General features: G+C 35.1%; 1 protein-coding gene across 2 annotated transcripts in view; it reads right to left on the bottom strand.

Annotated features, from left to right (window-relative positions):
- The window catches only part of BEND5 (BEN domain containing 5), an 840,737-nt gene that overhangs the window by 530,259 nt on the left and 283,485 nt on the right, over positions 1 to 26,993 (bottom strand). For both annotated transcript variants that reach the window (XM_070939555.1, XM_070939557.1), the window contains exon 5: positions 23,828 to 24,044. In XM_070939555.1, coding sequence (XP_070795656.1) covers positions 23,828 to 24,044 — 217 coding nt within the window. The remainder of the gene's footprint in view (positions 1 to 23,827; positions 24,045 to 26,993) is intronic.

Below are 26,993 nucleotides of genomic sequence, written 5' to 3'. Positions count from 1 at the left end.
TGGAAATGACAATGGGATTCTCTTCAAATAGTTGCACAGAAATGATAAGAAAATGAATTGCCTATATTTATTAATAGCTCTGAAACAACCTATTAATAGGTTTAGTGGGGAACCACAACAGCTATTGTGGTTCCCCACTAAACACATAAGCACAAATTACAATCCCTGTAGGTTAATCAGATATTGTAAAGTTAACTATTAGGGTTTTTTGTTGTTGTTGGCTTGGTTTTTTTTTGTTTTTTTGTTTTTTACAGGTGATGTAAATCTCTAGGGAGCCTTGACTTCTCCAGGCTGTCTAGTCACACTGTAATGTTGATAGTATTTGGGGATTTGTATATTCAATGGAGCGGCTTTTTTGAAGGATGTATAGATTTAGATTTGCTATCTTAAGTATTATCTGTGAGCTACTTTTTCATCCTCCCTATTTAACTTCCACATAGGATCCCTATATTGCTTGCATCTAAAAAATGGTATTATTCAAATTCAAATTAAATGGATATGGATTTTATATCCTTTTACAGGATATGGATAAGATAAGATAAATTGACTGGTTGTGGACATACAAATATTGTTATTGTGGTTAGCAATTATATAAAAAAATCAAACAAAAATAATATGGCTTCAATGATAAATAAATTAATAGGTTATAAAATAAATATATTTTAAATACAATTTATTTCTAATGTTTATTTTTAATTAAATTTTAATGCTTATAATACATTTTAACTTTTGCTACCAGGAATATTATCTTTTATTCCTCAGAATAATTATTTGCTTCTTTACATTGTCAAATAATGGATTCTTCTTTGATGAAACTCTGAACTGATCAAGATCAATCTTTGGCAACGCTGTTTCAAAATTTACAGATAAGGTTGTCTGCCACTGATATGTGTGCTTTAACTGGATTGCACCAGTGTTGGCAGCCACTAGTAGGAGCTGTGGAACTCCACTTACTGTGACAGAGGATTTCCAAAAATATTTGGATTCTGCTTTACAAATTGATATGTGTAGTGGAAAAGAGGAAAACAATCTTCTCTATTCTTTTCTAATCCCGCAAAGATTTGTTGACCTAATTCAAATCATAACCTGAGAATGCTTTACTTGGATAACCAACAAATTACAGCTGATACCGTTATTCTCTTTGAATATGTTAAAGTACATAATTTCATTTTTACTGTATTTAAAATAGTCAGTGTCAACCGACCAGATAAATTATTTATGATTATTTGCTGTTCCTGAAAGAAATGTAAAAGTACCTATGTTTCTTGCTTTGACTGAAAAAAATGAAAACTATTTAATGACTTCTAATGTATACAAGCTCATAATCTTTACAAATCGTATTTCCTCTAAAAGCCAATATTCACCATGAGTCAGGGACCACCCTTATCCATATAGCAGGGCCATAAAATAATTCTGTACAAGAGTTGATTTGCACAATAATTGGGTTTATGAGAGCCCCTTGAAATATATGCACATATAATATCCCTTGTCACGCACAGCCAATGATATCTGCAGAATTAATCCTTTTTTTTTTTTTTTCTGTTCCTGCAAACTTCTGTGCTGGCATGCAGAAATCTTGCCTCTGTCAGTAGTTGAAAAAGTCCAACAATCCATGTCCAGGAACTTCAGCGGACATATCAATTGGACCTTAATTTAACAGTATCAGCATCATAAAAATTATTCACGGAGAACCGGTCCTTCAGATCGATTTATCCAACTTTAAAATAATATGGGATTTTTTAAAAAAAATTTTTTGCTTTGCACCTTTGTATTTGATAAATGTCCTAGTTTTTTCTCAAGCAGCAGTGTAGCAGTGAGGAATCATTATCCTATGATAATGAATGCTTAATATTACTGGCATATCAGTAGCATACTGGTTAATTATTATTTTTTAAAGCATTGATTGGGTATGCAATGCATATCAAAGTCCCTGAAGGAAAACATGAGGATTAAGACTGGGGAAATAACTGGATATAAACACTTAATCCTTTAATTGACATCCAGTCAAAAATTATTATTTGGAAACTTTAGATAAAAACAGACAAACATAAGAGAAGATATTATTAGGCCACTGGAGGTTTTTTATTTGAACTGAAACAACATTTTTGACAAATTGCTTTACTGAAGAGAGTGCCTTGCTTAATTTATAAACTGATTTGCTCTTTCATACCTTTTCGGCCACCCAGAAGCCAGAGAAAAACTGATTACATTTCTTTAAAAAACAATAACTTTGTGTCCAAAGCATGCCAGGAGGACTCACCCCAGACTGTTCTCCTGACAGTTATGAACCTTATAATATTATATTATTCTGAACATGCAGAGAAAAATGCCAATTAATAGCTACATCAGACCTCCATATATGGAAGATTAATATTCAGAAAGCTTTTGATGCTGGGATCCAGAGGGATCTACAGATTGTGATCATAAAAGTCAAAACAATGTCATTAAACCTTCTCCTGGTCCTGAATATGCAATGTGACCAGCATCTTGATGTTTTTGACTCCCACTCTACAAAGAATGCTTCTGGGATCTCTTATTGCTAATATATTCAATCATGTGTTTCCCATTGCTAAAGAAACAAAATATTAATGTCAGTCAATGATTAGAACTATATATCAGTCTAATAAAATAAATAAATATGACAGCAAACATCAGTGTGGCACTGGGAAAGCCATTTCTTTATAGAATTGTGAGCAGAAGATTATATAAGAAACCTGAGAACTGTAGAAAAATACAATTTTTTTGCACTAATCATTAATTATCTGTAGTAGCAAGACTTCTGATACACAACTCTGAGATGTTTTAAAGGCATCTTTTGAATGATATTGAAATGAATAGAAGGAATGTATAAACTGTGATTTTTTTGCAGACTCTGGTAATCTTGTCACAAGCTAGAATGTCCACTCATATTTTAATTTTCTTATCAATTTTATCCTATAGAAGTGAATGAAAAATATTATCAGCACCTAAATGACTCACATGGTTAATAAATGTAATTCAAAAAAACTATGCACCAATTTTGTTTTGCAAAATTTGTCCATTGTTGCAAGTGTAACTTTCCTGAAATTTTGTCTATTTCTATTAAAAAAATGAAAATTTTGTTCATTCCAATCAAATCCATTAGGCATTTTCCGATAAGAAGATAGAGTTCAGTTTTTTCTGAATCAAAAATGATCTATTCTAAATCTTGTTTCAAGTTCAGTTAGAAGGAACTGAGTGTCTCTTCAGAAACCTATTGATAAATTAGTGACATATTTTTGTAGTTTGTCAAAACTACAAAACCTTTGAACTTTTTCAGGAAATGCCTTTGAAACTCAGCAAAGCCTGCTCAATTCTATTAAAGTATTTTATAGTAATTTCATGATGTGGTTTGTTGCTCTGTAATGTTTGATTAAAAGACTGGGGTACAGAAAAACACAGAGATGAGATTGAAAAGATGAAAATCTGTGGTTTGTTAGAATATGCTACTTAAAAGTGATCGTTTCATGTTCCTTTATGGTAATATTGCCCATAGTAACCCACAAAGAACAAAATACTCAAGGCAGTTCAAAGAAAATAGCGGAGAATAGGAGTGTGATATTTATATTAATAGCATAAAAAGTAATGAATGCAAATGATCTTAGTGGTATTACCATTGAAGGGTATTCATATTTGTATGCTAATAGTATATGCACTGAGATTATCATTAAAATACAGTCAGTTAATAATACAAAATGCTTTTCATTAAAAGTTAAGAAATAAATACATGATGCTTAGCATATATTAGCAAAAACTAAAATAGTCAAGTGCTCTTTAACATACTTAGTGGTAAGCATGGTAGGAGTTTTAAGAGCTACATTTCAATTTTTCTTGGAAAGGTGTGCAATATATTTAACTCTAAAATGCATTGGACTAAAAGCTCTCCTCTTCATTCTAGCAGTCCATTCTACTCCGTTCTAAGTGTTGTTGCAAATTTGAGATTGATTTGTTAATTGAAAACTACTATGTATCTGTTCATATATCTACCAATAGAATAGTGACATATTCCTTTCAAATCGGTAGATTACTTATTTCTATCTAATACTTACTGCTACCTTTTTTCACCCAGTATTTGTACAATATCCCTTTTAAGTTTTCTAAATCAGATTACAGGTAATTTTATGCAGTGTAGAAGTAATATTTCCTTTACTGTATTGAGTCTGTCATGAATTAACTTCATTGGAAGTCTCTAAATTTCAGTATTAGATGACACTGTATTGTAAGGAGGGGGGAAATATTTTATTTATGTTTTCCATGCAATGTAAATTTTTATAAATTTCAAATATTTCACTTTATGAAAGTTATAGGGCAAAAAGATTTTGTATAAAGTAGGTTTCCGCATAGAAATTTACAAATCTGATTAATATTGCACAACATATGAATTTTTTTATTTATCTATGTAATAGGTAGCTTTGTTACAGCTAGATTTAGTCTTTCTCAAATATCGTCATCAGTCCAGCTACTTAAATCTGTAAGCATATGTGCATAAAAAGGATATTCTTTAATTGATCACTTGCTGAGTCAGGAACTGCAGGCATGCATAAGATACAGCTAGACAGACAGACAGACAGACAGACAGATAGATGTTAGATGGAAATTTGGAAATACCCAAGCATGTAGACTGTTTTTTAAAAAATATCAGGCTGTTTGTGCAGCAGCCAAAATGATAAAGGTACTCCTCTTAGACCTGTCAACAATTTATTTATTTAGTTAGTTAGTTTGTCAAATATTTTACAAGATAACAGGTATAAGTATAGACATGGACATGAACACAGGAAATGAGTACAAATAAATGGGGATAGTAGGACAGGGACAATAGGCACACTGGTGCACTTATGCACGCCCCTTACAGACCTCTTAGGAATGATGTGAGGTACACGGTAGACAGTTTAAGGTTGAAGCTGTCTACCGTGGAACTCACACCATTCCTAAGAGGACCATTGTCATTGTGACAAAATTGAATCAAGAAGGCTCTCTACTTATGAACCTATGGATTTTATGATACAGATAGTCCTCGACTTATGACCACAATTGAGCCCAAAATTTCTGTTGCTAAATGAGACAGATGTTAAGTGAGTTTTGTCCCCTTTTATGATCTTTTCTGTCATACTGAATCATTGCAGTTGTTAAATTAGTAACACGGTTATTAGGTGAATCTGGCTTTCCCATTGACTTTGCTTGTCAGAAGGTTGCAAAAGGCGATCACATGACCCTGGGACACTGCAACTATCATAAATATGAACCAGTTGCCAAGCATCCCAATTTTGATCATATGACCATGGGAATGCTGCAATGGTTATAAGTTTGCAATGGTTTATGACATACAGTGTTGTATGACATACAGTAAAAAACAGTCATAAGTCACTTTTTTCAGTTCTGTTATAATTTCGAGCAATCACTAAATGAATGGTTGTAAGTCAAGGACTACCTGTATTAGTACTATTAGGATTTTGCAAGGGTTTACGACGTACAGTGCTGATCAAGGGAAAAAAATAGATGCCATAAATGTTTAAGGATGCCTTCTGGGTTCCTTAAGAGAAACTTAAGATGACCACTATCAAACATCAGAAGAAAATTCTACGGTGCATTCAAAAGGCATTAATTTTCTACTTGTACAGTATTCTATAACTTTATCATGGAGTATTAGAATGGTTATCATCTTGCACAGTCAATACATTAAGATGGTTGCAGATATATAGGCAGTTTTTTTAAAAAATGAACTGGTTCAGTAACCATCCAAATTAAGAGAACTCCATGTGGACAGAGAAGGGAAAAGGAGAAAAAAAAACACCTTATATTCTTATGGTTTCTGATTACAGACCTGGTTCAATGATTGCAAGCTATTAGAATTGAAGATCAAAGAAACTTATTTGAGTTAGACTTGAGAATAGAAAGCTGAAAGTTAAATACGATAAAAAGACATGAAAGCCACAAAATTGTGGGTGCTCCATCAGTGGAGGTTTTTAAGAAGAGATTGGACAATCATTTGTCTGAAATGTTGCAGGGTCTCCTGCTTGAGCAGGGAGTTGGAGTAAAAAAATTTCCAAGATTCCTTCCAACTCTGTTATTCTGTTACCATAGATTCAAACCACCCAATCTACGTACTTCGTAGCAATGATCAGCCTGTAGCTATTCAAAACAACAAGTAAATTATCACACATCACTTTCTCTGATCATCTCAGAACATCTCAGAAATGGAAGCTGTTCTTATGCTGCCAGTTGGGCTCTGCCAGCGCATCAACTAATATATTGGAACTGCTACTCCACCTCCACAATTCGGGTAAAAAGCCAGATCTTGGCTTTGACAGAGAACTTTGAAGAAAATATGTTTTGGCAGGGGAAAAAAAAAAACAAATTTCCCAGAGCATTATCACTAGTCCATTGAGTTACAGGTCTAGAAAAGCTTGAAACAGCTTTTCCTCCCACTCCTCACCCCCTATGCACAAGCTTGGGCATTGGAGCACATTCTTCCCATGTATTTTAATTAGCAGCCTGCTTCCCACCAACCACCACAACATGAGCAATATATGCATGATCATCTTCTTTGTTTTTCTTGACCAGCACTCAAGATATATTCATGACAAGATACCGTCAATCCCATACCAGATGTTACACTGAATAACCATGTGGGAGCATGAATACAAGCAATGTGACTGATAACTTTCAGCATTTTGGCTTTCACAGGGAATAGAGTAAGACCCACTCCTAAGTAGTAGAGATTTTTTAAAAAATTCTACCAGTCCTAGACCATTACCTATGAGTTTGGTACAGCTGTGTAAAAGTGAATATCGGGGAAGACATTGGCACTGATGCTTGGGAATTGCAAGAGGTCAGCACTTTAAGCAAACCAATTTGATTCATATTTCTGCAAACTTAGCAATTTCAGTCGTTAGCACCATCTCTTTCTCTCCCCACTTCCAGAATCAGAATGCACAGTCTGAATGCTTAAACAGTAGTATTTTAGATTAAAATCCATACAGACATTGTTTGAATTAATCTGAAAACATGGTTTGACAGATTTATGGAGAAATATATGCAACATCTAAATGTTTTGCCATTTCCATCTCTAACAGCAGCAGCAGCTTATTTGCCATCATGTAACTGGTTTTTTTTTTTCCCCTGGCCTGTTTAATTAAAGAAAAGCTTGAAAATAGTTTTGTTACAAAAAGAACGTGTGGGGTTTTGGGGCAGAAGATATTACACATAATTGTCAGATACTTGGTTTTAAACACAAAATAATATTTTACCTGTTACAAGCATGGGGCAGTACCTCCCAACTGTGGCTGCTCTTGGAAACTAACTGATGCTGTCTTTGGATCAGGCCTGGATTGTAGACCACCTAAGAATCCCAGGACTTTGGGAAGTCCAAAGAATTCTAGGAAAAGGCAAAATCAACCCACTTTCTGCTAAGTAAACAACATGGACGCGGTTCACAGAATTGAGAGAGGGAAACTCTATTTCATTGTGTTTTGCTCTTCCATTACATGTATTACCTTGTTAAGGATTACTGCAGACAGGTTATATTTATCATCTACAAGTATGTGACTTTTGCAACTAAATATTATTGTTTAACAGTTCTAAAGCATTAGGGAAAAATTATTAGGTAAATTGAATTGAAATACTTTCCCACACTGTTCAATTCCTGTCATGGATACTAGCTGAATTCCTAACACAAACACACAAACACAGACATATTCACACACGCACTAAGAGCCCACATGATATATACAGCATGGCGCTCCCATGTGGCTCCCCTCCTGCGCGAGCTGCACTGGCTCCCTGTGGTCTTCCGGGTGCGCTTCAAGGTCTTAAGTTACCATCTTTAGAGCGCTCCATGGCTTAGGACCGGGGTACTTACGAGACCGCCTTCTGCCACCAATAGCCTCTCACCGCCCAGTATGCTCCCATAGAGAGGGGCTTCTCAGGGTGCTGTCAGCCAAACAATGTCGACTGGCGGCCCCCAGGGGGAGAGCCTTTTCTGTGAGGGCACCCACCATCTGGAACGAGCTCCCCCTAGAGATACAGAAGATTCCGGATCTGCGCACTTTCCGCCGTGCCCTCAAAACATTCCTGTTTCAGCAGGCCGGCCTGGCCTAACTTTCCCTTTATATTACTTTTTGATTTTATTTTAAACTGGGATGTCTTGAATTATCTAGGACCAGAATGTTTAGTATATTTTAATTGTTTTTTTTTTATTATTAACGTTTGTATTACATGTATTTTTATCGTTCGCTGTTCACCGCCCTGAGTCCCTTAGGAATAGGGCGGTATATAAATTTAATAAATAAATAAATATAGTGGCTAAGATGTGGGGCTTATATCAGGGAGGCCCAGGTTCTAGTCTCATTTTTGATCCCTGAGTGATTATGGGAGTTGGCACTCTCAGCACAATCTGCTTCACAGGGTTGTTGTGAGAAAAATAGAAGGAGATATTATATCTTTAGCTTCTGAAAGAAAGGCAGGATAAAATCTAACAGACAAAGCACTTAAATCTTTTTAAAAATCCTTCCAGATTTCTGATATGCATAAACAACTTGCCTTTAAAAAAAGCATCTGTATTTTCAATTCATTCAATGTTGGTTTGTATTTGTTGGGGGAGGGGGGAATGAAGCAAGCGTACTGAAAAGCAGTGAGGAGCAAGAGTTGATTTTTAAAAAAAGGAGTTATAACTTTCCATTAAGGAGTGCATACATGAAGGTCAAAACAAAGAGTATGAGAAATTAGATGAGCATCAATCCACTTTTGTTTAGGGATGTCCTTGGAGGTTTGTATATAATTTATTCTCTCAAGGGAAATTTTGCTCAGGTGCAGCAATTCTTCATTTCATTTGCTTGATGGACTAAGACATTCTCAGGTGAGGGGAAAATGTTTGAGACATAATTTACATAGTTCTGTTGCCTATGTTGATAGCAGTGCCAGATCTATGCACATCTGTATGTACAAACATACAATTTTTATCTCACTAATTACTGTAAGCAATCACAGGGTCAATAATTTTAGAAGCAGTCTTGTTAATTAAATGAGCTGAAACACAGTAAACTTTGAAATAAAAAACTCTGCAGAATCACATTCAGCATCCAGATAAAGAAAAAAAAGAATATTTCAATAAAATATAAACCAAGGATCACGCATGTTACCGATTAGAATCTTAGAGCTGCTCAATTTGCAGACCCAGATTGACTGGTGATAGCAGATATCATTATAAAGCATCAATGCTGTAGTTGTTTTCTGTTCCAATTCAAAGTGCCCTACATGGCTTCAGTCTTAGGTATCTGCAAGAATTTCTCTCTGAAAAGTCATCCCCTGTATACTGTAGGGTTGGTTTGCTGAGGATACCCACCCATTAGGAGAAAATAGGATGGGGACCAAGAATATGCTTTCTTGCTTGCGGTCCCCATACTTGGAAACACCCCTACCCCCTAAGTTACAAAATGGTCCAACTGCCTAGCCTTTAGGAAGCTACCTAAAACCGGACTCTTCTGTAGAGCATCTGATGTACAAGATGCCTAACAGAGAACTATTTGATTGCATCAATGATTGTACTACAAGTATCTTGTAGTGCTGCATTTTTGGCCATCTTAAGGCCACAGAAATAGGGAGTCTACAAATCAGTGTAATAAATAAACAAATAAAACAAAATTTGGATGATTTTTACATATTGTCACATGAACCCAGTGATTTATAACTCAGCAAGCAGTTTTTAAGTCAGGTAACTGATGTGTTTTAAGGTAAAATATTTGTTTGAAAGTTAGACGTATAAAGTCTTCTTGGACAAAATATCTGGACTGATTCCATAACATCTCTAGTACATATATGCATTTTTGCAAGTGCCTGAATGCTTTTTCTATTGCTTGAACCACACTTCAAGAAGTTGTAAGAAAGCAGGTACAAGTCAGTATTCACTGTTAAGGACGTGCATGCTCACAATGGGGTTATAGGTTGTCATTGATCTCAATGCTTCTTAACATACTGCACTTAAATGGTAGCATTTCAGAGAAACTGCAGTCAGCATAACATAAAGTAGTGTTAGTGTCTAGTGCTCTTTTGCTGAAATGCTAAGTTTCCAAAGCTTTTCCAAGCTTCAGGGACTGAGATTGAGGCTCAGCATCTGAAGATTATACTGTATGGAGTTCATGTGAATGTCTTTGTATATTGAAAGAATGGCTGAACAGATTGCGTGTTCTCACTACATAGCAGAACCCTTTATGTGCATATCCATTATGATTTTCTTCTGCCAGTCTCATTGGACTTCCCATAGCAAGGGGCCCTGTATCCCTAACAAGCTGCTGGCACAAATACTGAAGGTGGAACAAGGACTGGGAATTGACAGGAGAGAGAAGGAAATAAGAGTCTTATATTCACAAGAGAAGCACTGAGCAAAGCAACAATACCAGATGCCATCATATTTATTACCTCAGAATGTCCATTTATTATGCCCAGGAGGCATCTGGGGATAATAAATATGGCTGCAAAATAGTTTAATAGCATGACAGTTAAATGATTCTAAGGGCATCTGAAACTAACAATTTAAAAGTTCCTCAGAAATTTGGTTATCACTGAAATGCTACTGAGATTCTATATTTAATATCAATGATGGAGTAATGGAAAAACGACTCTCCCATCTGACCGAAGAATTGTGACACTGGAATTTAAATGCATAAACTACACGATGCTTAGAAGAAATCACATATAATTATACAAATCATTCAAATGTTTGGACTAAATTTGACTTTTGATGTACCACAGAATAACCTTGTGCTTTTTCAAGAAAGATAATCTTTTAAATTGAAGTCTGAAAGCTAGCATTCCTCCACATACCTATTTTGTCATTATTTCAAATACAGAACAATAACAGTACTCAAATACAGATATATATATATATATATATATATATATATATATATATATATATATATATATATGTTTTTCTTCTAGCCAGGTTTTCCCTACGTAGCCAAGGTTTTTTTGTAGCTCCAGCTCAGTATATATATATATATATGAAGAACATAAAAATGGAGTGAGGAAAGAAGAGCAAACTTCTTCTTTGGTACAACACATGAAAGCCACGGGACACAATATTGATTTTAATAAAACCAGAACAGTGGCGAAAGAGGAACATCTCAACAAAAGAATAATCAGGGAGGCCATCGAAATTGAAAAGAGGCCACAGAATATGAACAGATGAGACGATGCCTCTAGGTTATCAAGTATTTGGGGACCTGCACTGAGAGAAACTCGAGTGTTAACATCAGAAGAGAGGCAGAGATTCCAACAAGCAACCAGTGGTGTTGCAAGGCCTGCCAGAATTCTTCCCGCTCTGCAGAGGGTGGCTAGCAATAAGAAGAGAGAGAGGATCGAGCCAGAAGACAGGCTGAGATCTCAACTAACAATCAAGGGTGCTGTGATGCCTACCAGAATCCTTTTCCCTCTACAGCAGACAGATAATAATAGAGAATCTGAGAAAGCTGGGCCGGTAACACGAAGCCAAGCAGCTAGGATGAGGAAGCAGGAAGAAAAATTGCTGTCCTCCAACACAGAGTTGCAGGCTAGCCAGCATACGTCAGCAGCAGCAAATATAGATAAGCGACAGCTCCGACTACGCAACAGACAACCCATAGCTTCTAAATGAAGCAGAGCCTGAAGATGACAGGGTTGTGAGCCTGTCGAAACGTTGCTATAAGAAAAACTTTTAAAGTCACTGGTAGGATTTTAGCTGAGGTTTTAAAGGACCTTGCAGAGTGCTCTGTAAGGATTGTTAGAAGATTTTAAGCTGGGATTTTAACCAGGATTTTAAATATTTTAACCAATTTATTTACAATGATGCGGGAAAACACCCGAGATTTTAATTTTTTGCATCTGTATATATCTGTATACTTGAATACAGATACACATAGCCTGTGGTGTTATATAACCTGTCAGTGAATAAATGCATGATATAAAGGAAAGCCATGTAACCCAGTTGAAACCATTTGTATGGGTGAGTAATTTCCCTTGGGAACAGCCAATATGAAAGTATTTATCAGGCTATTTAACTTTTTCAAAGGGCAAAATAAATAAATAATGAAAATCAAATATAATAAAGGACTTTCCTTTAAAAGGATATTCATAATATTTTCCACTTAAGAAGCTGTTTAATGTTGGTACTACAAAAGGATTCTATGAAAAGAAACTTTGCTTTATATAACTAGGTTCTATCCCCAAGTCCTTTTTTATGCAAAGCACTCTTGACACAAGTTAAGCACTGATAGACGAATATTCCCTTTCAGAACTCAAAAATTCCATTTTCAAAGTAGTGCATGACAGTTTAGCCATATGTCTCTCATTAATAACAGAAACTTTTTTTAAAAGAACAGCATGAAGATTCATTTTTTATTCTACAGTGATGATTGTTGCCTTTAAAATTCCATTAGTCTAAGTGCTTATTGCGCAATCAGTTAGATGCTACCTAAATGAATGTAGCCAATGCTACTCCACTAATGTTCACCTTCAAGAGATTAATTCTATCTTTACCATGAACCACCAAATTAAATCTAGCAATATTATTCAGATAACAATTGTGTCATAGGCTCAAAGCAAAAATTAAAAGTGCACACAAAGCAGAAATGTCAAGCAGATGAACCCAGGCACTGTATAGTTCCATCAAGTCATATACATAATTCATTTATCCAGTCATTCATTTTGTATCTTACCTATCTGCCCAGAAGACACTCAAGTATTATTAAAGCATTATTATTTTGAATATATTCATACGTAATCATTTTGCACATGGGATACAGTAACACTGAAACAGTCCTGAAGGACAAATGAATATATCCATGGCATAGGATTCAAGATATTCAAGGTTATTTTTGTAAATTAAATGAGACTACAGTTGAAATTACACTTATCCATTAGGTTAAGAGAATTTAAGTGCTCCATGAAATATTTTCTTTTCTTTTCTTTCTGTCCCTTCCATGTAGGACAGATCAGGAAATACGTTCCACAAGAAATACTGGAGATTATTTTGCCGACAGTCTTCACAACTCCTCTAAAATCATCTCTGCATTATCCCTTTTTATACCTACGAGTACCTGCCACACAATTAGATGAGGAAGTATTATGTATGCTTCCTTGAGCTCCTGAAGGAAAAATAGAATATAAATCTAACAAAAAACAAAATATTTTCATTGTGCACACTGAGTAGAAATATGCAGACTTTCACAGAAGAGAATCAGTATTCTTCTCTTACACAATAGGGAGATGCTGGCACTAACCTAGTTAATGCTGTTTGAATGCATTATATAAAGCAGCAGATCATTCAAATCTGGAGGAATGCATTGTGATCTGTAACGCTTCCAGAATGCTCAAAAATCTGTCAATTGTGAAGTGGCTAAGAAGGCAACTGCTGACTATCAAAAGAGGAACCATCCAAGTTCATGTAATTTTCTTTTTCTCGATCCACTCCTGTAAACTTTCACTTACTTGGAGAAACAAAAAATGCTCCTCTACAGTTTTATTTCAAATTAACTTTCTGGGCTCCTATGCATGTAGTATAGAATTAGCAGTTGTCTGACAGTTCTAGACAAAGCATCCAAAGCAACAGTTTAGTGAGAAAAAGAAAAACTCCAATGAAGCTAGAATTTGCTCATTGTGAATGTAGTAGAAGAAGCTTTTTGATAAGTGGGAACCTCTAGAAATAAAAGCTACAAAAATGTCTATATTAATGATGGAGCAAGGAATGTAAGAATTTCAAAGCATTTAGTATCTTCATGTTCTGTAGTATGGAAACTAAAACAAATTTATGAGTTGCATCTGCATTTAGTGTGTAATTGAAAACTATAGAAATAAAAATAAGCCAATTCACCAAGATTTCCATAAAGAAAACATGCCTGATTTTAATACATATCACACCAAAATAAAAAGAAAATTAGAATCCCTCTACTAAAAAGAACACACACATTTCCTACTATAAAAGTAAGCTCCTTAAAAAAAAGGAATTAGCCCACTTTTCAGATAAAGAAATCATTTGTGTCTCTTTCTGTGTAAGTAGATATTCAATAAAAAGGAGAGTTTGTGATACCTCTTGAATTAAACTTGAATTAAACTTCTGAAATTTTCAATTGTTAACTGGAAGGAGAAAAAGGTATTGTATCACAGTAATTTAAAAACTGAATGAATTCACTCACTTGATTTATTGAAGACTTTCCCCTATAAGAGGCCTTCTGCTAACCCCATCGACCAAGGAATTTTGACTGGCAGAATGTAGGAGAAGAGGCTTTTTTGCCATGGGCCGTGCCTCTGGAACAGCTTGCCACTAGAGATGAGATCTGCCTCCACCCTTCTAGCCTTCTGGAAGGCCCTTAAAACCTGGTTCTACCAGGTGATTTGGGGCCCTGATTGGTGGTTGTTTGAGTGAGAGATAAAAGCCCAGCCTTGATGCTCTTGGTTTTCAACTTTTATTTAATTGTTGGTTTTAATGCTTTTAATATTTTTTATATTTATGCTTTTATGAGATTATAAAATGCCCAGAATCATTTTGAATAGGGAGATGGGTAGCATATTAAATAAATAATTAAACAACAACCCTGGGAGGTGAGATGCATAAAAAACATTGTAAATTTTGATATTAATGAATTTAATTATACTTTCTGGAAGAATTCATATTGGTTAATTATCTCTTAACCTTGACTTTTCTAAAAAGGGAGATACAGTAAAAAACAAAGTGATCAAAATATGTTTAAAATGCTTATTTTAAGTAGATGTATTGATAGAAAAATAATAAGATGTTTGGTTAAGCAAACATACATGTTTTTCAAAAACTTTTTTTTAAAAAAATCAGTGCAAATGCGGAGTGAATGAATTTATGAAAAAACATATACAAAAGTGACATGGGCTGAAAATCTATTTTTAAAAAGTCCTCCTGGTTTAGTAACTCAAAAGAATTTGGTCAATTAGCTTATTTCATTCACGGAATAAATCTGAAAGTTCTTTTGAACAAAACAGCAACCATTTCCTTAATGTAGTTTAGAACAGTGCAAAGTGGCCAAAATGCTGCCACATAATTTTAAAGCACAAAAGACATTCTTCAAATCTAAGATAGGATGCCAGAAGTAATGTAGTTTTCCACATGCCTTTAATATTCATCTCTTAGATAATTAATAGAAATAAATAAAATGGTTCAAACTACAAAGCACTATAATACCAGCGATAGAATACTAAAACATTTAAATACTTAAAACTAATTGATTAAATTATAAAATTACTTCATGAATAAAATACTAAACAACTAAATGTCTAAATCACAGTGAATACGTTTGCATGCATGTGTATAAAACTTTATTATGATCAGAGATTAGACAGCTGTAAAAGAAAGAATAAAAATGTAAAACAGTACAGAAAGCATATGAAAAGTATGCATATTTATAAGAGATTAATATTAGGAAAGCATTGGAGCATGATGGCACAGTGGTTAAAATGCAGTATTGCAAACTGACCCTACCCACTAACAGAAATTTTAATGGCTCAAGGTTGATTCTGCCTTCCATCCTTTTGAGGTTGGTAAAATGGGGACCCAGATTGTTGGGGGCAATATGCTGACTTCGCAAACCACCCAGACAGTGTGTAAAGCATTATGGCGTGGTATATAAGTCTAAGTGCTATTGCTATTGCTATTTTTCTGCATAAAGTCATGGCAAGGAAAGAAATCACCTAATTCTAAGAACGAGGATTTGAATTCCTAATCCTAGGAACGACTAAACCTATACCGTTATTCCTAAACCAAGTAGAAATAACTAAGGAAGCTATTAGAGGGCCAACATCCAGATAAAGTAATAGCAGTGAATGACTGCTGTCTGGCAACAGACCAACTTTAAATGAAATTACCAGATTAAAAAGGTTGCATGAAGTAAGATATAATCAATTCTACTAGACCTTTGCCCCTCCCCCAAAGGTTGCCATCTGCTACACCATTTATTATACAATTCAATTTCAGTGAATATAATAAAATACTATCTTATTTCTGAACTCCTTCTCATATGTTTTTAATAAACTTCAGGTCTAAAAATCAGTTATAAAACCAGTTATGTGTAGATATTTTATACTTATTTAGTCACATAAATAATACCGATATTGCAAAATGAAATAAGAATAACTTAAATGATCTTCCATGTGACTGTTATTTTGATTGAAAGATGTTTTCTAAATGCAATTCCTATTAATTGCTATTAATTATTTTGGACTTAATATAAGAAGAAATATAACCCAAGAAGATATAATTCTAAGTATCATTTCAAGAGAACACTAATTGACCAACAAAGTTCACTAATTACTTTGAAAAATTTATCAAACCACAATCTAGTCTACAGAGAATTGGCTCTTAAAGCATTCTGGAGAACAGTTAAAACTTTCCATATTTTCTATAATTCTGGACTACTAAGTAAGTTTCAGGAAATGCAGGAACCACCCAATTTAAAAAAAAATGGACCTGGATTAGCAATTTCTAAATTGCTCTTGTGTTACTTGGATGTTTCCTTGAGCAAATAGCAACTAAATTCATTTGAGAGCAAAGCAAATAGTTAAGAATAAGTAAGCTGTTGAATCATCCTTTCTCATCTCTTGATACTCATGCCTTCTCTGTGAATTTTGGAAATAGTAGATTTGCAATTTCTTTCATTTTCTTAAATGCACCTAGTCACAACGCAATGCTGTAATGGTGATATTGGCATCTCTTTCTTCTTTCTTCTTTTAGGAATCCTTCTTTCTTCTTTTAGGAACCCTCAATAGCAGATGTAGAAGTGGCATACCAGATCAAGAATCTTTGAGAAATGTAATTTTCTTGTGTCTATATTGATGGAAGAAAGGATATGAGTGGGAAAAGAATTTCCTAGTCATAATCGCGGAAGCTGATGAAATGACAACCTGTGATTTTCAGACTATATACAACTGTTATATAAACACTGAGCAGGTGGTTCTCAGTCTCAAGGCTAAAAACGAAACAATCAAATTGTTATTGATAGAGAAAAGAGAAATGAAAAGGCCTAGAATGTAATGTGGAACAAATACATACATAAATGCTTTATCTACTTGCGCTATATTTATGAGCTTGTATTGTAAGCAATTTCTGAATATGGGGGCAAAATGTTTGGATGACTGAGAGTTAACACTATTTCTGATGCAAAGCCTGACACTGGGGCTTGAGTTCTCTCTGACCTTCATTTGTGTAAGACCATGGAAAGCAAAAGAAGTACATCCTGAGATAACAATGGTATTGATTATTAGAAGTTGTGGATCCAGAAGTAGACAAAACAGGCTCCAAACCAAAATTTAAAGGGTTTGAGTCTAACTCATTACCAGGGTAATTTTCAAGCAGAGGTTAAGCATGGTTGTTGATTGTTAATTAATTAATCCTGATAAAACACAAATATCACTTTCCCCACTTACACAGATCCAGTCAATCTATCCATACACAAATGCAGCTGATAACCAAAGAAGATTCTCTGCAAAATTCTCCTAGTAGCCTTCAAATAAAGGACATTTGACAAGTGGAGGCTGGAATATATTTGTTAGATTTTTACAGTCAGGTCCAAAAATATTGGGACATCGACACAATTCTAACATCTTTGGCTCTATACACCACCACAATGGAGTTGGAATGAAACAAACACAATGTGCGTTAATTGCAGACTGTCAGCTTTAATTTGACGGTATGTACATCCAACTCAGGTGAACGGTGTAGGATTTACAGCAGTTTATATATGTGCCCCCCACTTGTTAAGGGACCAAAAGTAATGGGACAATTGGCTTCTCAGCTGTTCCATGACCAGGTGTGTGATATTCCCTCATTACCCCAATTACAATGTGCAGATAAAAGGCCCAGAGTTCATTTCAAGTGTGCTATTTGCATTTGGAATCTGTTGCTGTCAACTCTCAAGATGAGATCCAAAGAGCTGTCACTATCAGTGAAGCAAGCCATCATTAGGCTGAAGAAACAAAACAAACCCATCAGAGAGATAGCAAGAACATTAGGCATGGCCAAAACAACTGTTTGAAACATTCTCAAAAAGAAGGAATGCACCGGTGAGCTCAGCAACACCAAAAGACCTGGGAGACCATGGAAAACAAGTGTGGTGGATGACCAAAGAATTCTTTCCCTGGTGAAGAAAACACCCTTCACAACAGTTGGCCAGATCAAGAACACTCTCCAGGAGGTAGGTGTATGTGTGTCAAAGTCAACAATCAAGAGAAGACTTCACCAGGGTGAATACAGAGGGTTCACCACAAGATGTAAACCATTGGTGAGTTTCAAAAACAGGAAGGCCAGATTAGAGTTTGCCAAAACATCTAACAAAGCCTTCACAGTTCTGGAACAAGATCCTATGGACAGATGAGACCAAGACCAACTTGTACCAGAGTGATGGGAAGAGAAGAGTATGGAGAAGGAAAGGAATTGCTCATGATCCTAAGCATACCACCTCATCAGTGAAGCATGGTGGTGGTAGTGTCATGGCGTGGGCATGTATGGCTGCCAATGGAACTGGTTCTCTTGTATTTATTGATGATGTGACTGCTGACAAAAGCAGCAGGATGAATTCTGAAGTGTTTTGGGCAATATTATCTGCTCACATTCAGCCAAATGCTGCAGAACTCATTGGACGGCACTTCACAGTGTAGATGGACAATGACCCAAAGCATACTGCAAAAGCAACCAAAGAGTTTTTGAAGGGACAGAAGTGGAATGTTATGCAATGGCCAAGTCAATCACCTGACCTGAATCCCATTGAGCATGCATTTCACTTTCTGAAGACAAAACTGAAGGGAAAATGCCCCAAGAACAAGCAGGAACTGAAGACAGTTGCAGTAGAGACCTGGCAGAGCATCACCAGGGATGAAACCCAGCTTCTGGTGATGTCTATGCGTTCCAGACTTCAGACTGTGATTGACTGCAAAGGATTTGCAACCAAGTATTAAGAAGGGAAAGTTTGATTTATGATTATTATTCTGTCCCATTACTTTTGGTCCCTTAACAAGTGGGAGGCACATATGCAAACTGCTGTAAGTCCTACACCGTTCACCTGATGTACATACCCTCAAATTAAAGCTGACAGTCTGCAGTTAACACACATTGTGTTTGTTTCATTCCAACTCCATTGTGGTGGTGTATAGAGCCAAAGATGTTAGAATTGTGTCGATGTCCCAATATTTCTGGACCTGACTGTATATTGCTTAAAATCTACCTGTTTATAAAAGTGGCTATTAAAACTAGTGCTTCATAATTTCACTGGCTATGAACTTTTATTTAATTTAGTGGAAAAAAGGGAGCAAATTTTGATAAAATAATGTGAATCAACCCAATAATTTCTATTTCTGAAATTATGATCAGGGAACTATTTTTTCATTTAGTAGTCCAAAATTAATGTTCCACTGGGGAAAGAAGTTAATATATGTAATATAATTTCAATTCATTCTAGGAGTCTTTATTAGTTTGACTTGCTCATTCCTTCAGTTATTAATCATGTATCATTTTTTCATAAACATAGTCAAGCAAATAGTAAATGACAGAAACAACAACAATTTTACTGTGATGTTGGAAAGGCACCATAATTGTTTTAATACAACAGAAGCTTATATAAATTGACAGTAAACAACGTAACATATAGCCCAGTGCTAATTACTCTGTTCATCCAGTTTTCCTGGCATAAAACAAATCATAACAATCTGAGAGACAAATCAGGTATTTAGTTATTGCTTTTTCATTTACAAGAGTTGTCAAAGGAAGATTTCTACCTACATAAAATTTGTTTTATTTCTAAGAATAAAGCAAAGTAGAATAAATATTTTTATAAGAATAACAAATCTTGCTTATCTATTTCTACAACTTGACGTAGAACTGAGAATAGACACTTCTCTTCGGAGGAAATTTTGGGTACCTGGAGTCGGAGTCGGAAGTACAAAAAACTGAGGAGTCGGAGTCGGAGTCGGAGTCGGAGTCGGAACATTTATCTCCCGACTCCACAGCCCTGCCTGAAGGCACTACTTAGAATCTTATTATTCTATTACAAAGAAAAATACTATGAAACTACATTTATTTCTTCATACTATGCTGAGGAAATGGAAAAATCTACTTTGAAACATGCACAGTGTATTCTCAATAATTCATGCAGGGTTTTTAAAATAAACTCATTAAAATTTAGAAATACAAAGATCAAAAAAATACAAACTAAGAAAAACATACAAATTTGTAAAAAAAAAAGTGAAAAAAGGATAAAAAGAAAAGAGAAAGAAGGTATATAAAAGATGTCTCCGAGTCCCTCCAGACATGTATAAACAATTTGTCTAACTTCTTTAGTACTTTGATTTTTTTTTAAAAAAAAACTCTTCTTCCCATATTTCTCTATGTCCTTCTTGGGACACAGTCTCAATCACAGTTGATTTTGTCTCGTCTCAGAGAGAATTTCCTTGGTTCCACATATTGTTTTTGTAAATTCAAAGCAGGTTTTCCTGTTATTCTTTTGATTTATTACCTGTATGTCCCCTTTAATTATTAAAACATCATCTGGTTTCATTTGTAAATTCATTCTGACATCATTTTCCATATCACTTTTAAATCATCATTTTAAAATCCATTTTCAGATCACAACATCTTTTTCCAAATCACTTTTGTAATCCAGCATTTTTTTAACAAACTCCAAATCCACATTCAGATCAGTCTCGGTTTCTGTTTTATCCAGTAAAATCTATTGTCCTTATACTATAGTGCCACCCAATCTTGTAAGTAAATTTTGAGTAAAATTTTCCCAAGCAATTCTATAGTCAAATGATGTAGTTCCATGTATTGATGGGGCTGTTTTCCTTTAACATAATCTTTGTTCTTTCTGGTTCCCTGTGGCCAGCCTTCAAGTCCGCTCTTATCATCTGTTTATTTTCAGTCAGCAAAACTTTGCCACAGGAGAATTTCTTACCATTTAATTTCAAAAACTTCACATACTATTTTATAAATTTTTAAACATCCCACAGGAAATATTCTTTCAAATCCATCTAGCTCCTTAACTTTCCAAAATCAACATTCTAGAACCACTTTTACAGTTTTTCAAAAAGTAAAGCTTCTCTTCTGAATCCTTAAACTTAGTCAAAGCTGCTTTCGTCCAGGACAGAAGGAAAAATCTGCCAGTGAATTACGATAAGAACTTTGGGAAAGTTCCTAGCTCCTAAGAAATTAGTAATAAGCAGCTTCCTAAAGTGATTAAGAGAGGAAGAGTCTCTTTAAAAGGTGGTGAGTGTGGCTTCGACAAGATTAGACTCTCAAACCCCACTGGAGAATGTTTTTTCCCCCCAATCTCTTTGCTGGGAGCATCTGTATGGAGTCAAGCATGGGTGATCTTTACCTCCTCCTTAGTCTGGAGAAGAATTCCGACAACCGATCCCTTCATGGCTCCTATTTTAGCCACATTCATCAGCTCTACAAAAAGCAGAGCTGTGCTCAGTCTGCCATGGTAGCCCAGAAGTTGACTCATGTGGGATTCTTGATGTAAACAGGCATTATCAGAACCAGCCAGCAAAATATTTTGTCCAATCCACACAAACCAGTGACAGAGCAACATTCATGTATCTGCTTTTAAAGTTCTTTCTCTTCTTTATCTGTAGCACAATTTATCATTTATATGAATGGCAGTTTTAATAAACTGGTAAGTACAGGTAGTCCTCAACTTACAAAAGTTCATTTAGTGATCGTTCAAAGTTACCATGACACTGAAAAAAGTGACTTATGATCGTTTTTCACATTTACGACCTTTGCAGCATCCCCATGCTGCATTCATTGATTCATCTGGTTCATCTTTATGACGGTTGCAGGGTTCCGGGGTCCTGCGATCAACTTTTGTGACTTTCTGACAAGCAAAGTCAATGGGGAAGCCAGATCCACGTAACAACCATGTTGCTAACTTAACATTGTGATGATTCATTTAACAACTGGGGCAATAAAGATTGTAAAATGGGGCAAGACTCACTTGACAAATGTTTCATTTAGCAACATAAATTTTGGGCTTAATTGTTGTCATAAGCCGAGGACTACCTGTAGAATGTTTCCAGACTATTAAATAGCTTCAAAATATACATGCAGATTCACTAAATCTTACTCAGTGCATTCCTTTGTTAAACATTTCTCATGCATTTACAAATATAATAGGAGTAGTATATAGGAAATGAAAGCAAGGGTTGATAATTATGGAGAATTACAAACTGGTAGTATAAATCTGTAAGAATTGAGTCAGGAAGACTTAAGCACAGAGTAAAGGGTACAAGAACTCTGAGGAAATACATATTTCCAAAGACAGTGTGTGTCAAATTAGCATGTGAATGAAATGGATGTAGTTGTAAGAGCCAAGATTCCAAAATCAGTCTGGCAAGATTCCCACTAGGTAGACCAGACTAGGAAAGCAGCTCCTTGGGAAAGCTGAAGCTACTTCTATTAAGATTAATTACAATAGCAGAAACTTGCAAGTCTGATTGGCTGCATCTTTTTCCCCTTCTTATACTCCAGCAAATTAGGGAGCTACTTCCAAATGTAACCTCATTCTCGATTTTAAAAAGCAATGCTTTCTACATATCTCAATGCAAGTTATCTTCCTTACCATCTATATTATATTAAAGTCTTTGCATGTGTTGATTCCCAACCAAGCTCCTGAACCACTTTTGAGTCCTGAGCACCTAGATGTAGCCACAGTGAAAAATAGTTCTGAAAAATAGTAAAATATTAACTGCACTTTTTTTTTCAATTCAAAAGCAGTGCTGGAAAAGAGAGATTTCCACACTTAAATTTTCATCCTCAAGCCCAAAGCAGGAACATTTTAAGCCAAATTTGGTTCCTTTTTGTGGGAATGGAAGTAAGAGGTCTTGGGGAACAAGACCTTCTTAAGCTAATCTCCTACAGTACTTTGTAAAATCTAGGAGGATCAACTGCAATTACTGAGTTCATAAGTAGTCTTCAGCCCTGTTTTGTCTATTAGCTGTTTCCTTGTTGGCATTTAGTACATGTGTACATGTGTGTTTATTTTCTGTATTTTTCTTTAATTGTCCTGCAACAACAGAATACATTTTTCTGGGCACCTTAAAAGTACAAATAATAAATAAAAATGTAATTTAAAAAAATGATTACATTCTCTTTTTTCAACTTAACATCAAATGGAAACATGTCTCCAGAGATTTCTGCACCTCCATAGCAAATGCTGAAAATTCAAGTTTTACAATTCCACAGAATTGCTCTAGCATGACTTTGACCAAAGACAGCTTATTGGCAACTAATGCTAGTGAAAGCTCAATTTCTTTTTATTAGACTTAGAAAACCCTGACAAACTTAAGTGTTCCTCATTCATATCTGTCTTCAGAACAATCAGAGTCTTATGGATTTCAGTGGTTTTCTAAATCCAATAAATAAATAAATCCTGTATCGATGAAAGGCTCTTCATATAGGTATCTTTTACATAAAGCCATGAAAATGAATCCAATAATGAAGAAATATAGCTTTTCGAACAAAATATTGGTGAACATAAAGAAAATGAAGATACTATCAGCAAAGCTTATACCATATTTCCAAATAATAATTATGGAAACAAATCCTTACTAATCTTCTCTATATCATTTCACATAGACAGTTGCAAATTTAACATATCTATGTCATAATTGGGCTTTTATGTGAAGTTATACTCATATCTATCACAGTAGCAAATAATTGCATCCATTGTTCCATTAGCTGAGACCATTAAGCTTCATGTTTCACCATTGAGATCCAGATATTTATAAGAAAACATTATGTGTGGTAAATACTACTATTACTTACCACACTAAGTCCTAGAAGCTCTTTGCAATAATAGTCCATGTTCCTCTTCTCTAAATTATCCAGATAATGCTGAAGACGAGTATAAGTATAAGGGTAGCAATAAGCAAATTGATATATGTCATCTTCTCGGTCAAAACAAAAAGCAAATGACATAACATAATTCTTTCTGTGATCCGGACAGCGATAATAATACACATTTCGGGGTGGAAGTCTCTGCCTGAAAAATAAAATAAGACAAAGTAACTATCAGGGAGTATATATATATATATATATATATATATATATATATATATATATATATATATATATATATATATATATATATATATATACAAGATAATGATACCCAGAAATTTGATGAGCTCAAACTTTGTGTAAATCCTTATATATTTCATGTATGTTATTAAGAAGACTAATAATTAAAAAGAGACAATCAGACAAAGGCTATGCCTTTTGGAAGAACTTATTAAGTCTATTTTTAAATACTTGGTTACAGCTTTGAAAAGTTTCTTTCTATTTCCCCAGTCACAAAAAGACTTTATGACATAAAGTCATCTAATATATTCCAGTCTGGTACAAAGAGAACGTTCCCCACAGATCCATGATTTGATTTACCAGCCTTGTCTCATTGAAATTAATGTCATGTAAGAGAATGGATATGGAAAAAGCAGTTGTCATAGTGTAAAGTTGAGTACAGAACAAGACGAAATATGTCCTAAACTATATCATATAGTCATGATGAAAACTTATGGGAATATTGGAAAATTCAACTTATTTAAGGTATAATAAAAACATTCTTCCAAAATTATATTGCTTTATACCCTTGCTAAATAAGTCATTTAGATGTACTTTATTAAATAGCTATAAAAAGACAAACTTGATATTTCTTGAAACAATATGTTGAAACTGTACAGAAATCAATTATTGGATGATTTTAATAAAGTCACTGCAGGAAGATGAGCAAAGGTACATTTTTCAGAAATGAAATTTGCATGAGAGTACTTTGTACCAGAATTCAGGATAATTATATATGGCCATCTTGGGTGTATGAGTCAAAATTGATTGGAATTATAAGCTTTCAGCTTTTATCTGCCTGGACAGACTCCACAAGACTCTTGGTAATCAAATATAACAAATTCTCCAGCCCTCTGGCAAAAGAATACTATTATCCTGTAGGCACTAGCTTATTCAATTAAGCAATATAATAAACAGGTCCTCTGTAATGGTTTTATCAGGAGTTCACTACAATCAGGCAATGATGGTGAAGAAAATATAATATGATTTGCAGAACACAGCAATACTAATGTCTTTTGCAGTAATGAGTCCAAAAAAAAGGCAACTGCAGAAGATCAGTTTTGGCCTTTTATTGTTAATGTGAAATGGAAACAAGACATTTCCCATTGTAGAAAATGACATATTTTATAATTAGACACAGTTAAGAACCATCCAAAGCAAAACCAAAATCTTCCTGACAAAATACAATAAAAGAAACTGCAATGCTGCTCAATGGAGATGAAATAAAATCCATTTCCCCTTGTTATTGCTCTGGCTCAGCAATCCAAAAGGATGAGAGGGTTAATTATTTATTATATTTGGGAGTGCAGTCTATTATATACCCTCTAATTTTTTCACTATTATTTTGGATCATAGAGACAAAAGGATTATGGAAATTAATTTTCTATGAAAGTAGTAATAGCTATATGTATATGTGTCCAAGAGGAAGAGCAAGAGGAAAAAAGAGAAAAAGAGTTCTGATATTTAAGGCCTATCCTGTCTATCATTCTGTTCTCACAGTAACCACCTGAATGCTCTTGAAGAGTTCGTAAACAAAGAGCACAAGAGTTTCACTTGATACTGGAAATATATTGAGTTTTCACCATAACCATCCTCTAACAAAAAAAGGACAGGGAAAAATGATTGGAAATAACCAATCATTTGGTTATAACCAATAAAAAAAGGTCTTATCCAGATCTGCTGGTTATTGCCAATCATTTTTCCCTGTCCAGAACAAAAGCTCAATCTATTCCATCAACATTGCCTATGAAGAGTTGCCATCAACATTGTCTATGAAGAATTCTGAGTGTCACTTAGTGCAACCATGTCACCAATAAGAAAATTTTGCCGCAGAGTGGATCCAGGAAGTTGGCTCCATTTGAATGCGCCTAGCTGGCCATATTCTTCATTTGCCAGAATATGATACCTGAAAAATGCTGTACGATGCGAACTGCCAGAAGGAAAGTGAAGGTGGGGTAGATCATGCAAAACTTGGCGTCAGACATTAAAAGATGAATTACGGACAGTGGACAACAACTGGGTCGATGCCAAAGATGCCACTACAGATAAGATTCATTGGAAGAAACTTCATGTGAAAGAAACCAATGATGATGATGACGATGACTAATCAAAAACCTCTGGGGTGTCTAAAGGCAAAACATGAATGTAATTGCTGCCTGTGATACTATGTTCCAACTACTCCAACTAGCAATTAGCATTACTCATTCAGTGCTAACAGGTCTGTGAAATCTCTTTCTAACCAAATTTAAGAATACTATCAAACCGAGTGTCAAATGTGTGGGAAGCTTGTCACCATCCCAGCAGGGGGAAGCCAGTATCTGGTACAATAGAAAATATCCAGGAGGCTATCAACCAATCAGTAGAAAAAGCAGGGAATCAATTTGATCCTCCCATGGACCTGAAGCCACATCTAGTACTATCAGTGGTGGCATTCAGCCCGTTCGGTCCGGTTCAGGCAAACCGGTAGTGGTGACCTGCGGGTGGGCCCATGCTGTCCTATTTAGCCACATTTTCTAAGCTGCGTGTATGCTTGCAAACTGCATGCGGGAGCTCACATTTTTGGTGCGCAGCAAACCGGTGATAAAATTATGTGAAACCCACCTCTGAGTATTGTTCTTCCCTTAATATACTATCAAATACTTCTAAGTGGACTTCAAATCAAACAGAGTACACCTCAACAATCATTAGAAGTTTAACTGCGGCTTTGTATTACCTCGTTTCTAAAGCAATCTCTCGTCTTCCTTTCACCATCTTCCCTTTCCTTCCCTACCAACAATGCCTGTATTAAAATTAGATTGGGGTAAAAAGCGTTTTTCCATTCAGACACCAAGAGCTGAGCCCGGCTCAATGACAGTTCAATGAATTATATGTC

The sequence above is a fragment of the Pituophis catenifer genome, unplaced genomic scaffold (genome assembly GCF_029215685.1).
Source record: "Pituophis catenifer annectens isolate HBS135680 unplaced genomic scaffold, rPitCat1.0.hap2 SCAF_3, whole genome shotgun sequence".
NCBI lineage: Eukaryota > Metazoa > Chordata > Lepidosauria > Squamata > Colubridae > Pituophis > Pituophis catenifer.
Note: the sequence above shows the minus strand (reverse complement) of the source record. Positions and strands in the feature narration are given on the sequence as shown.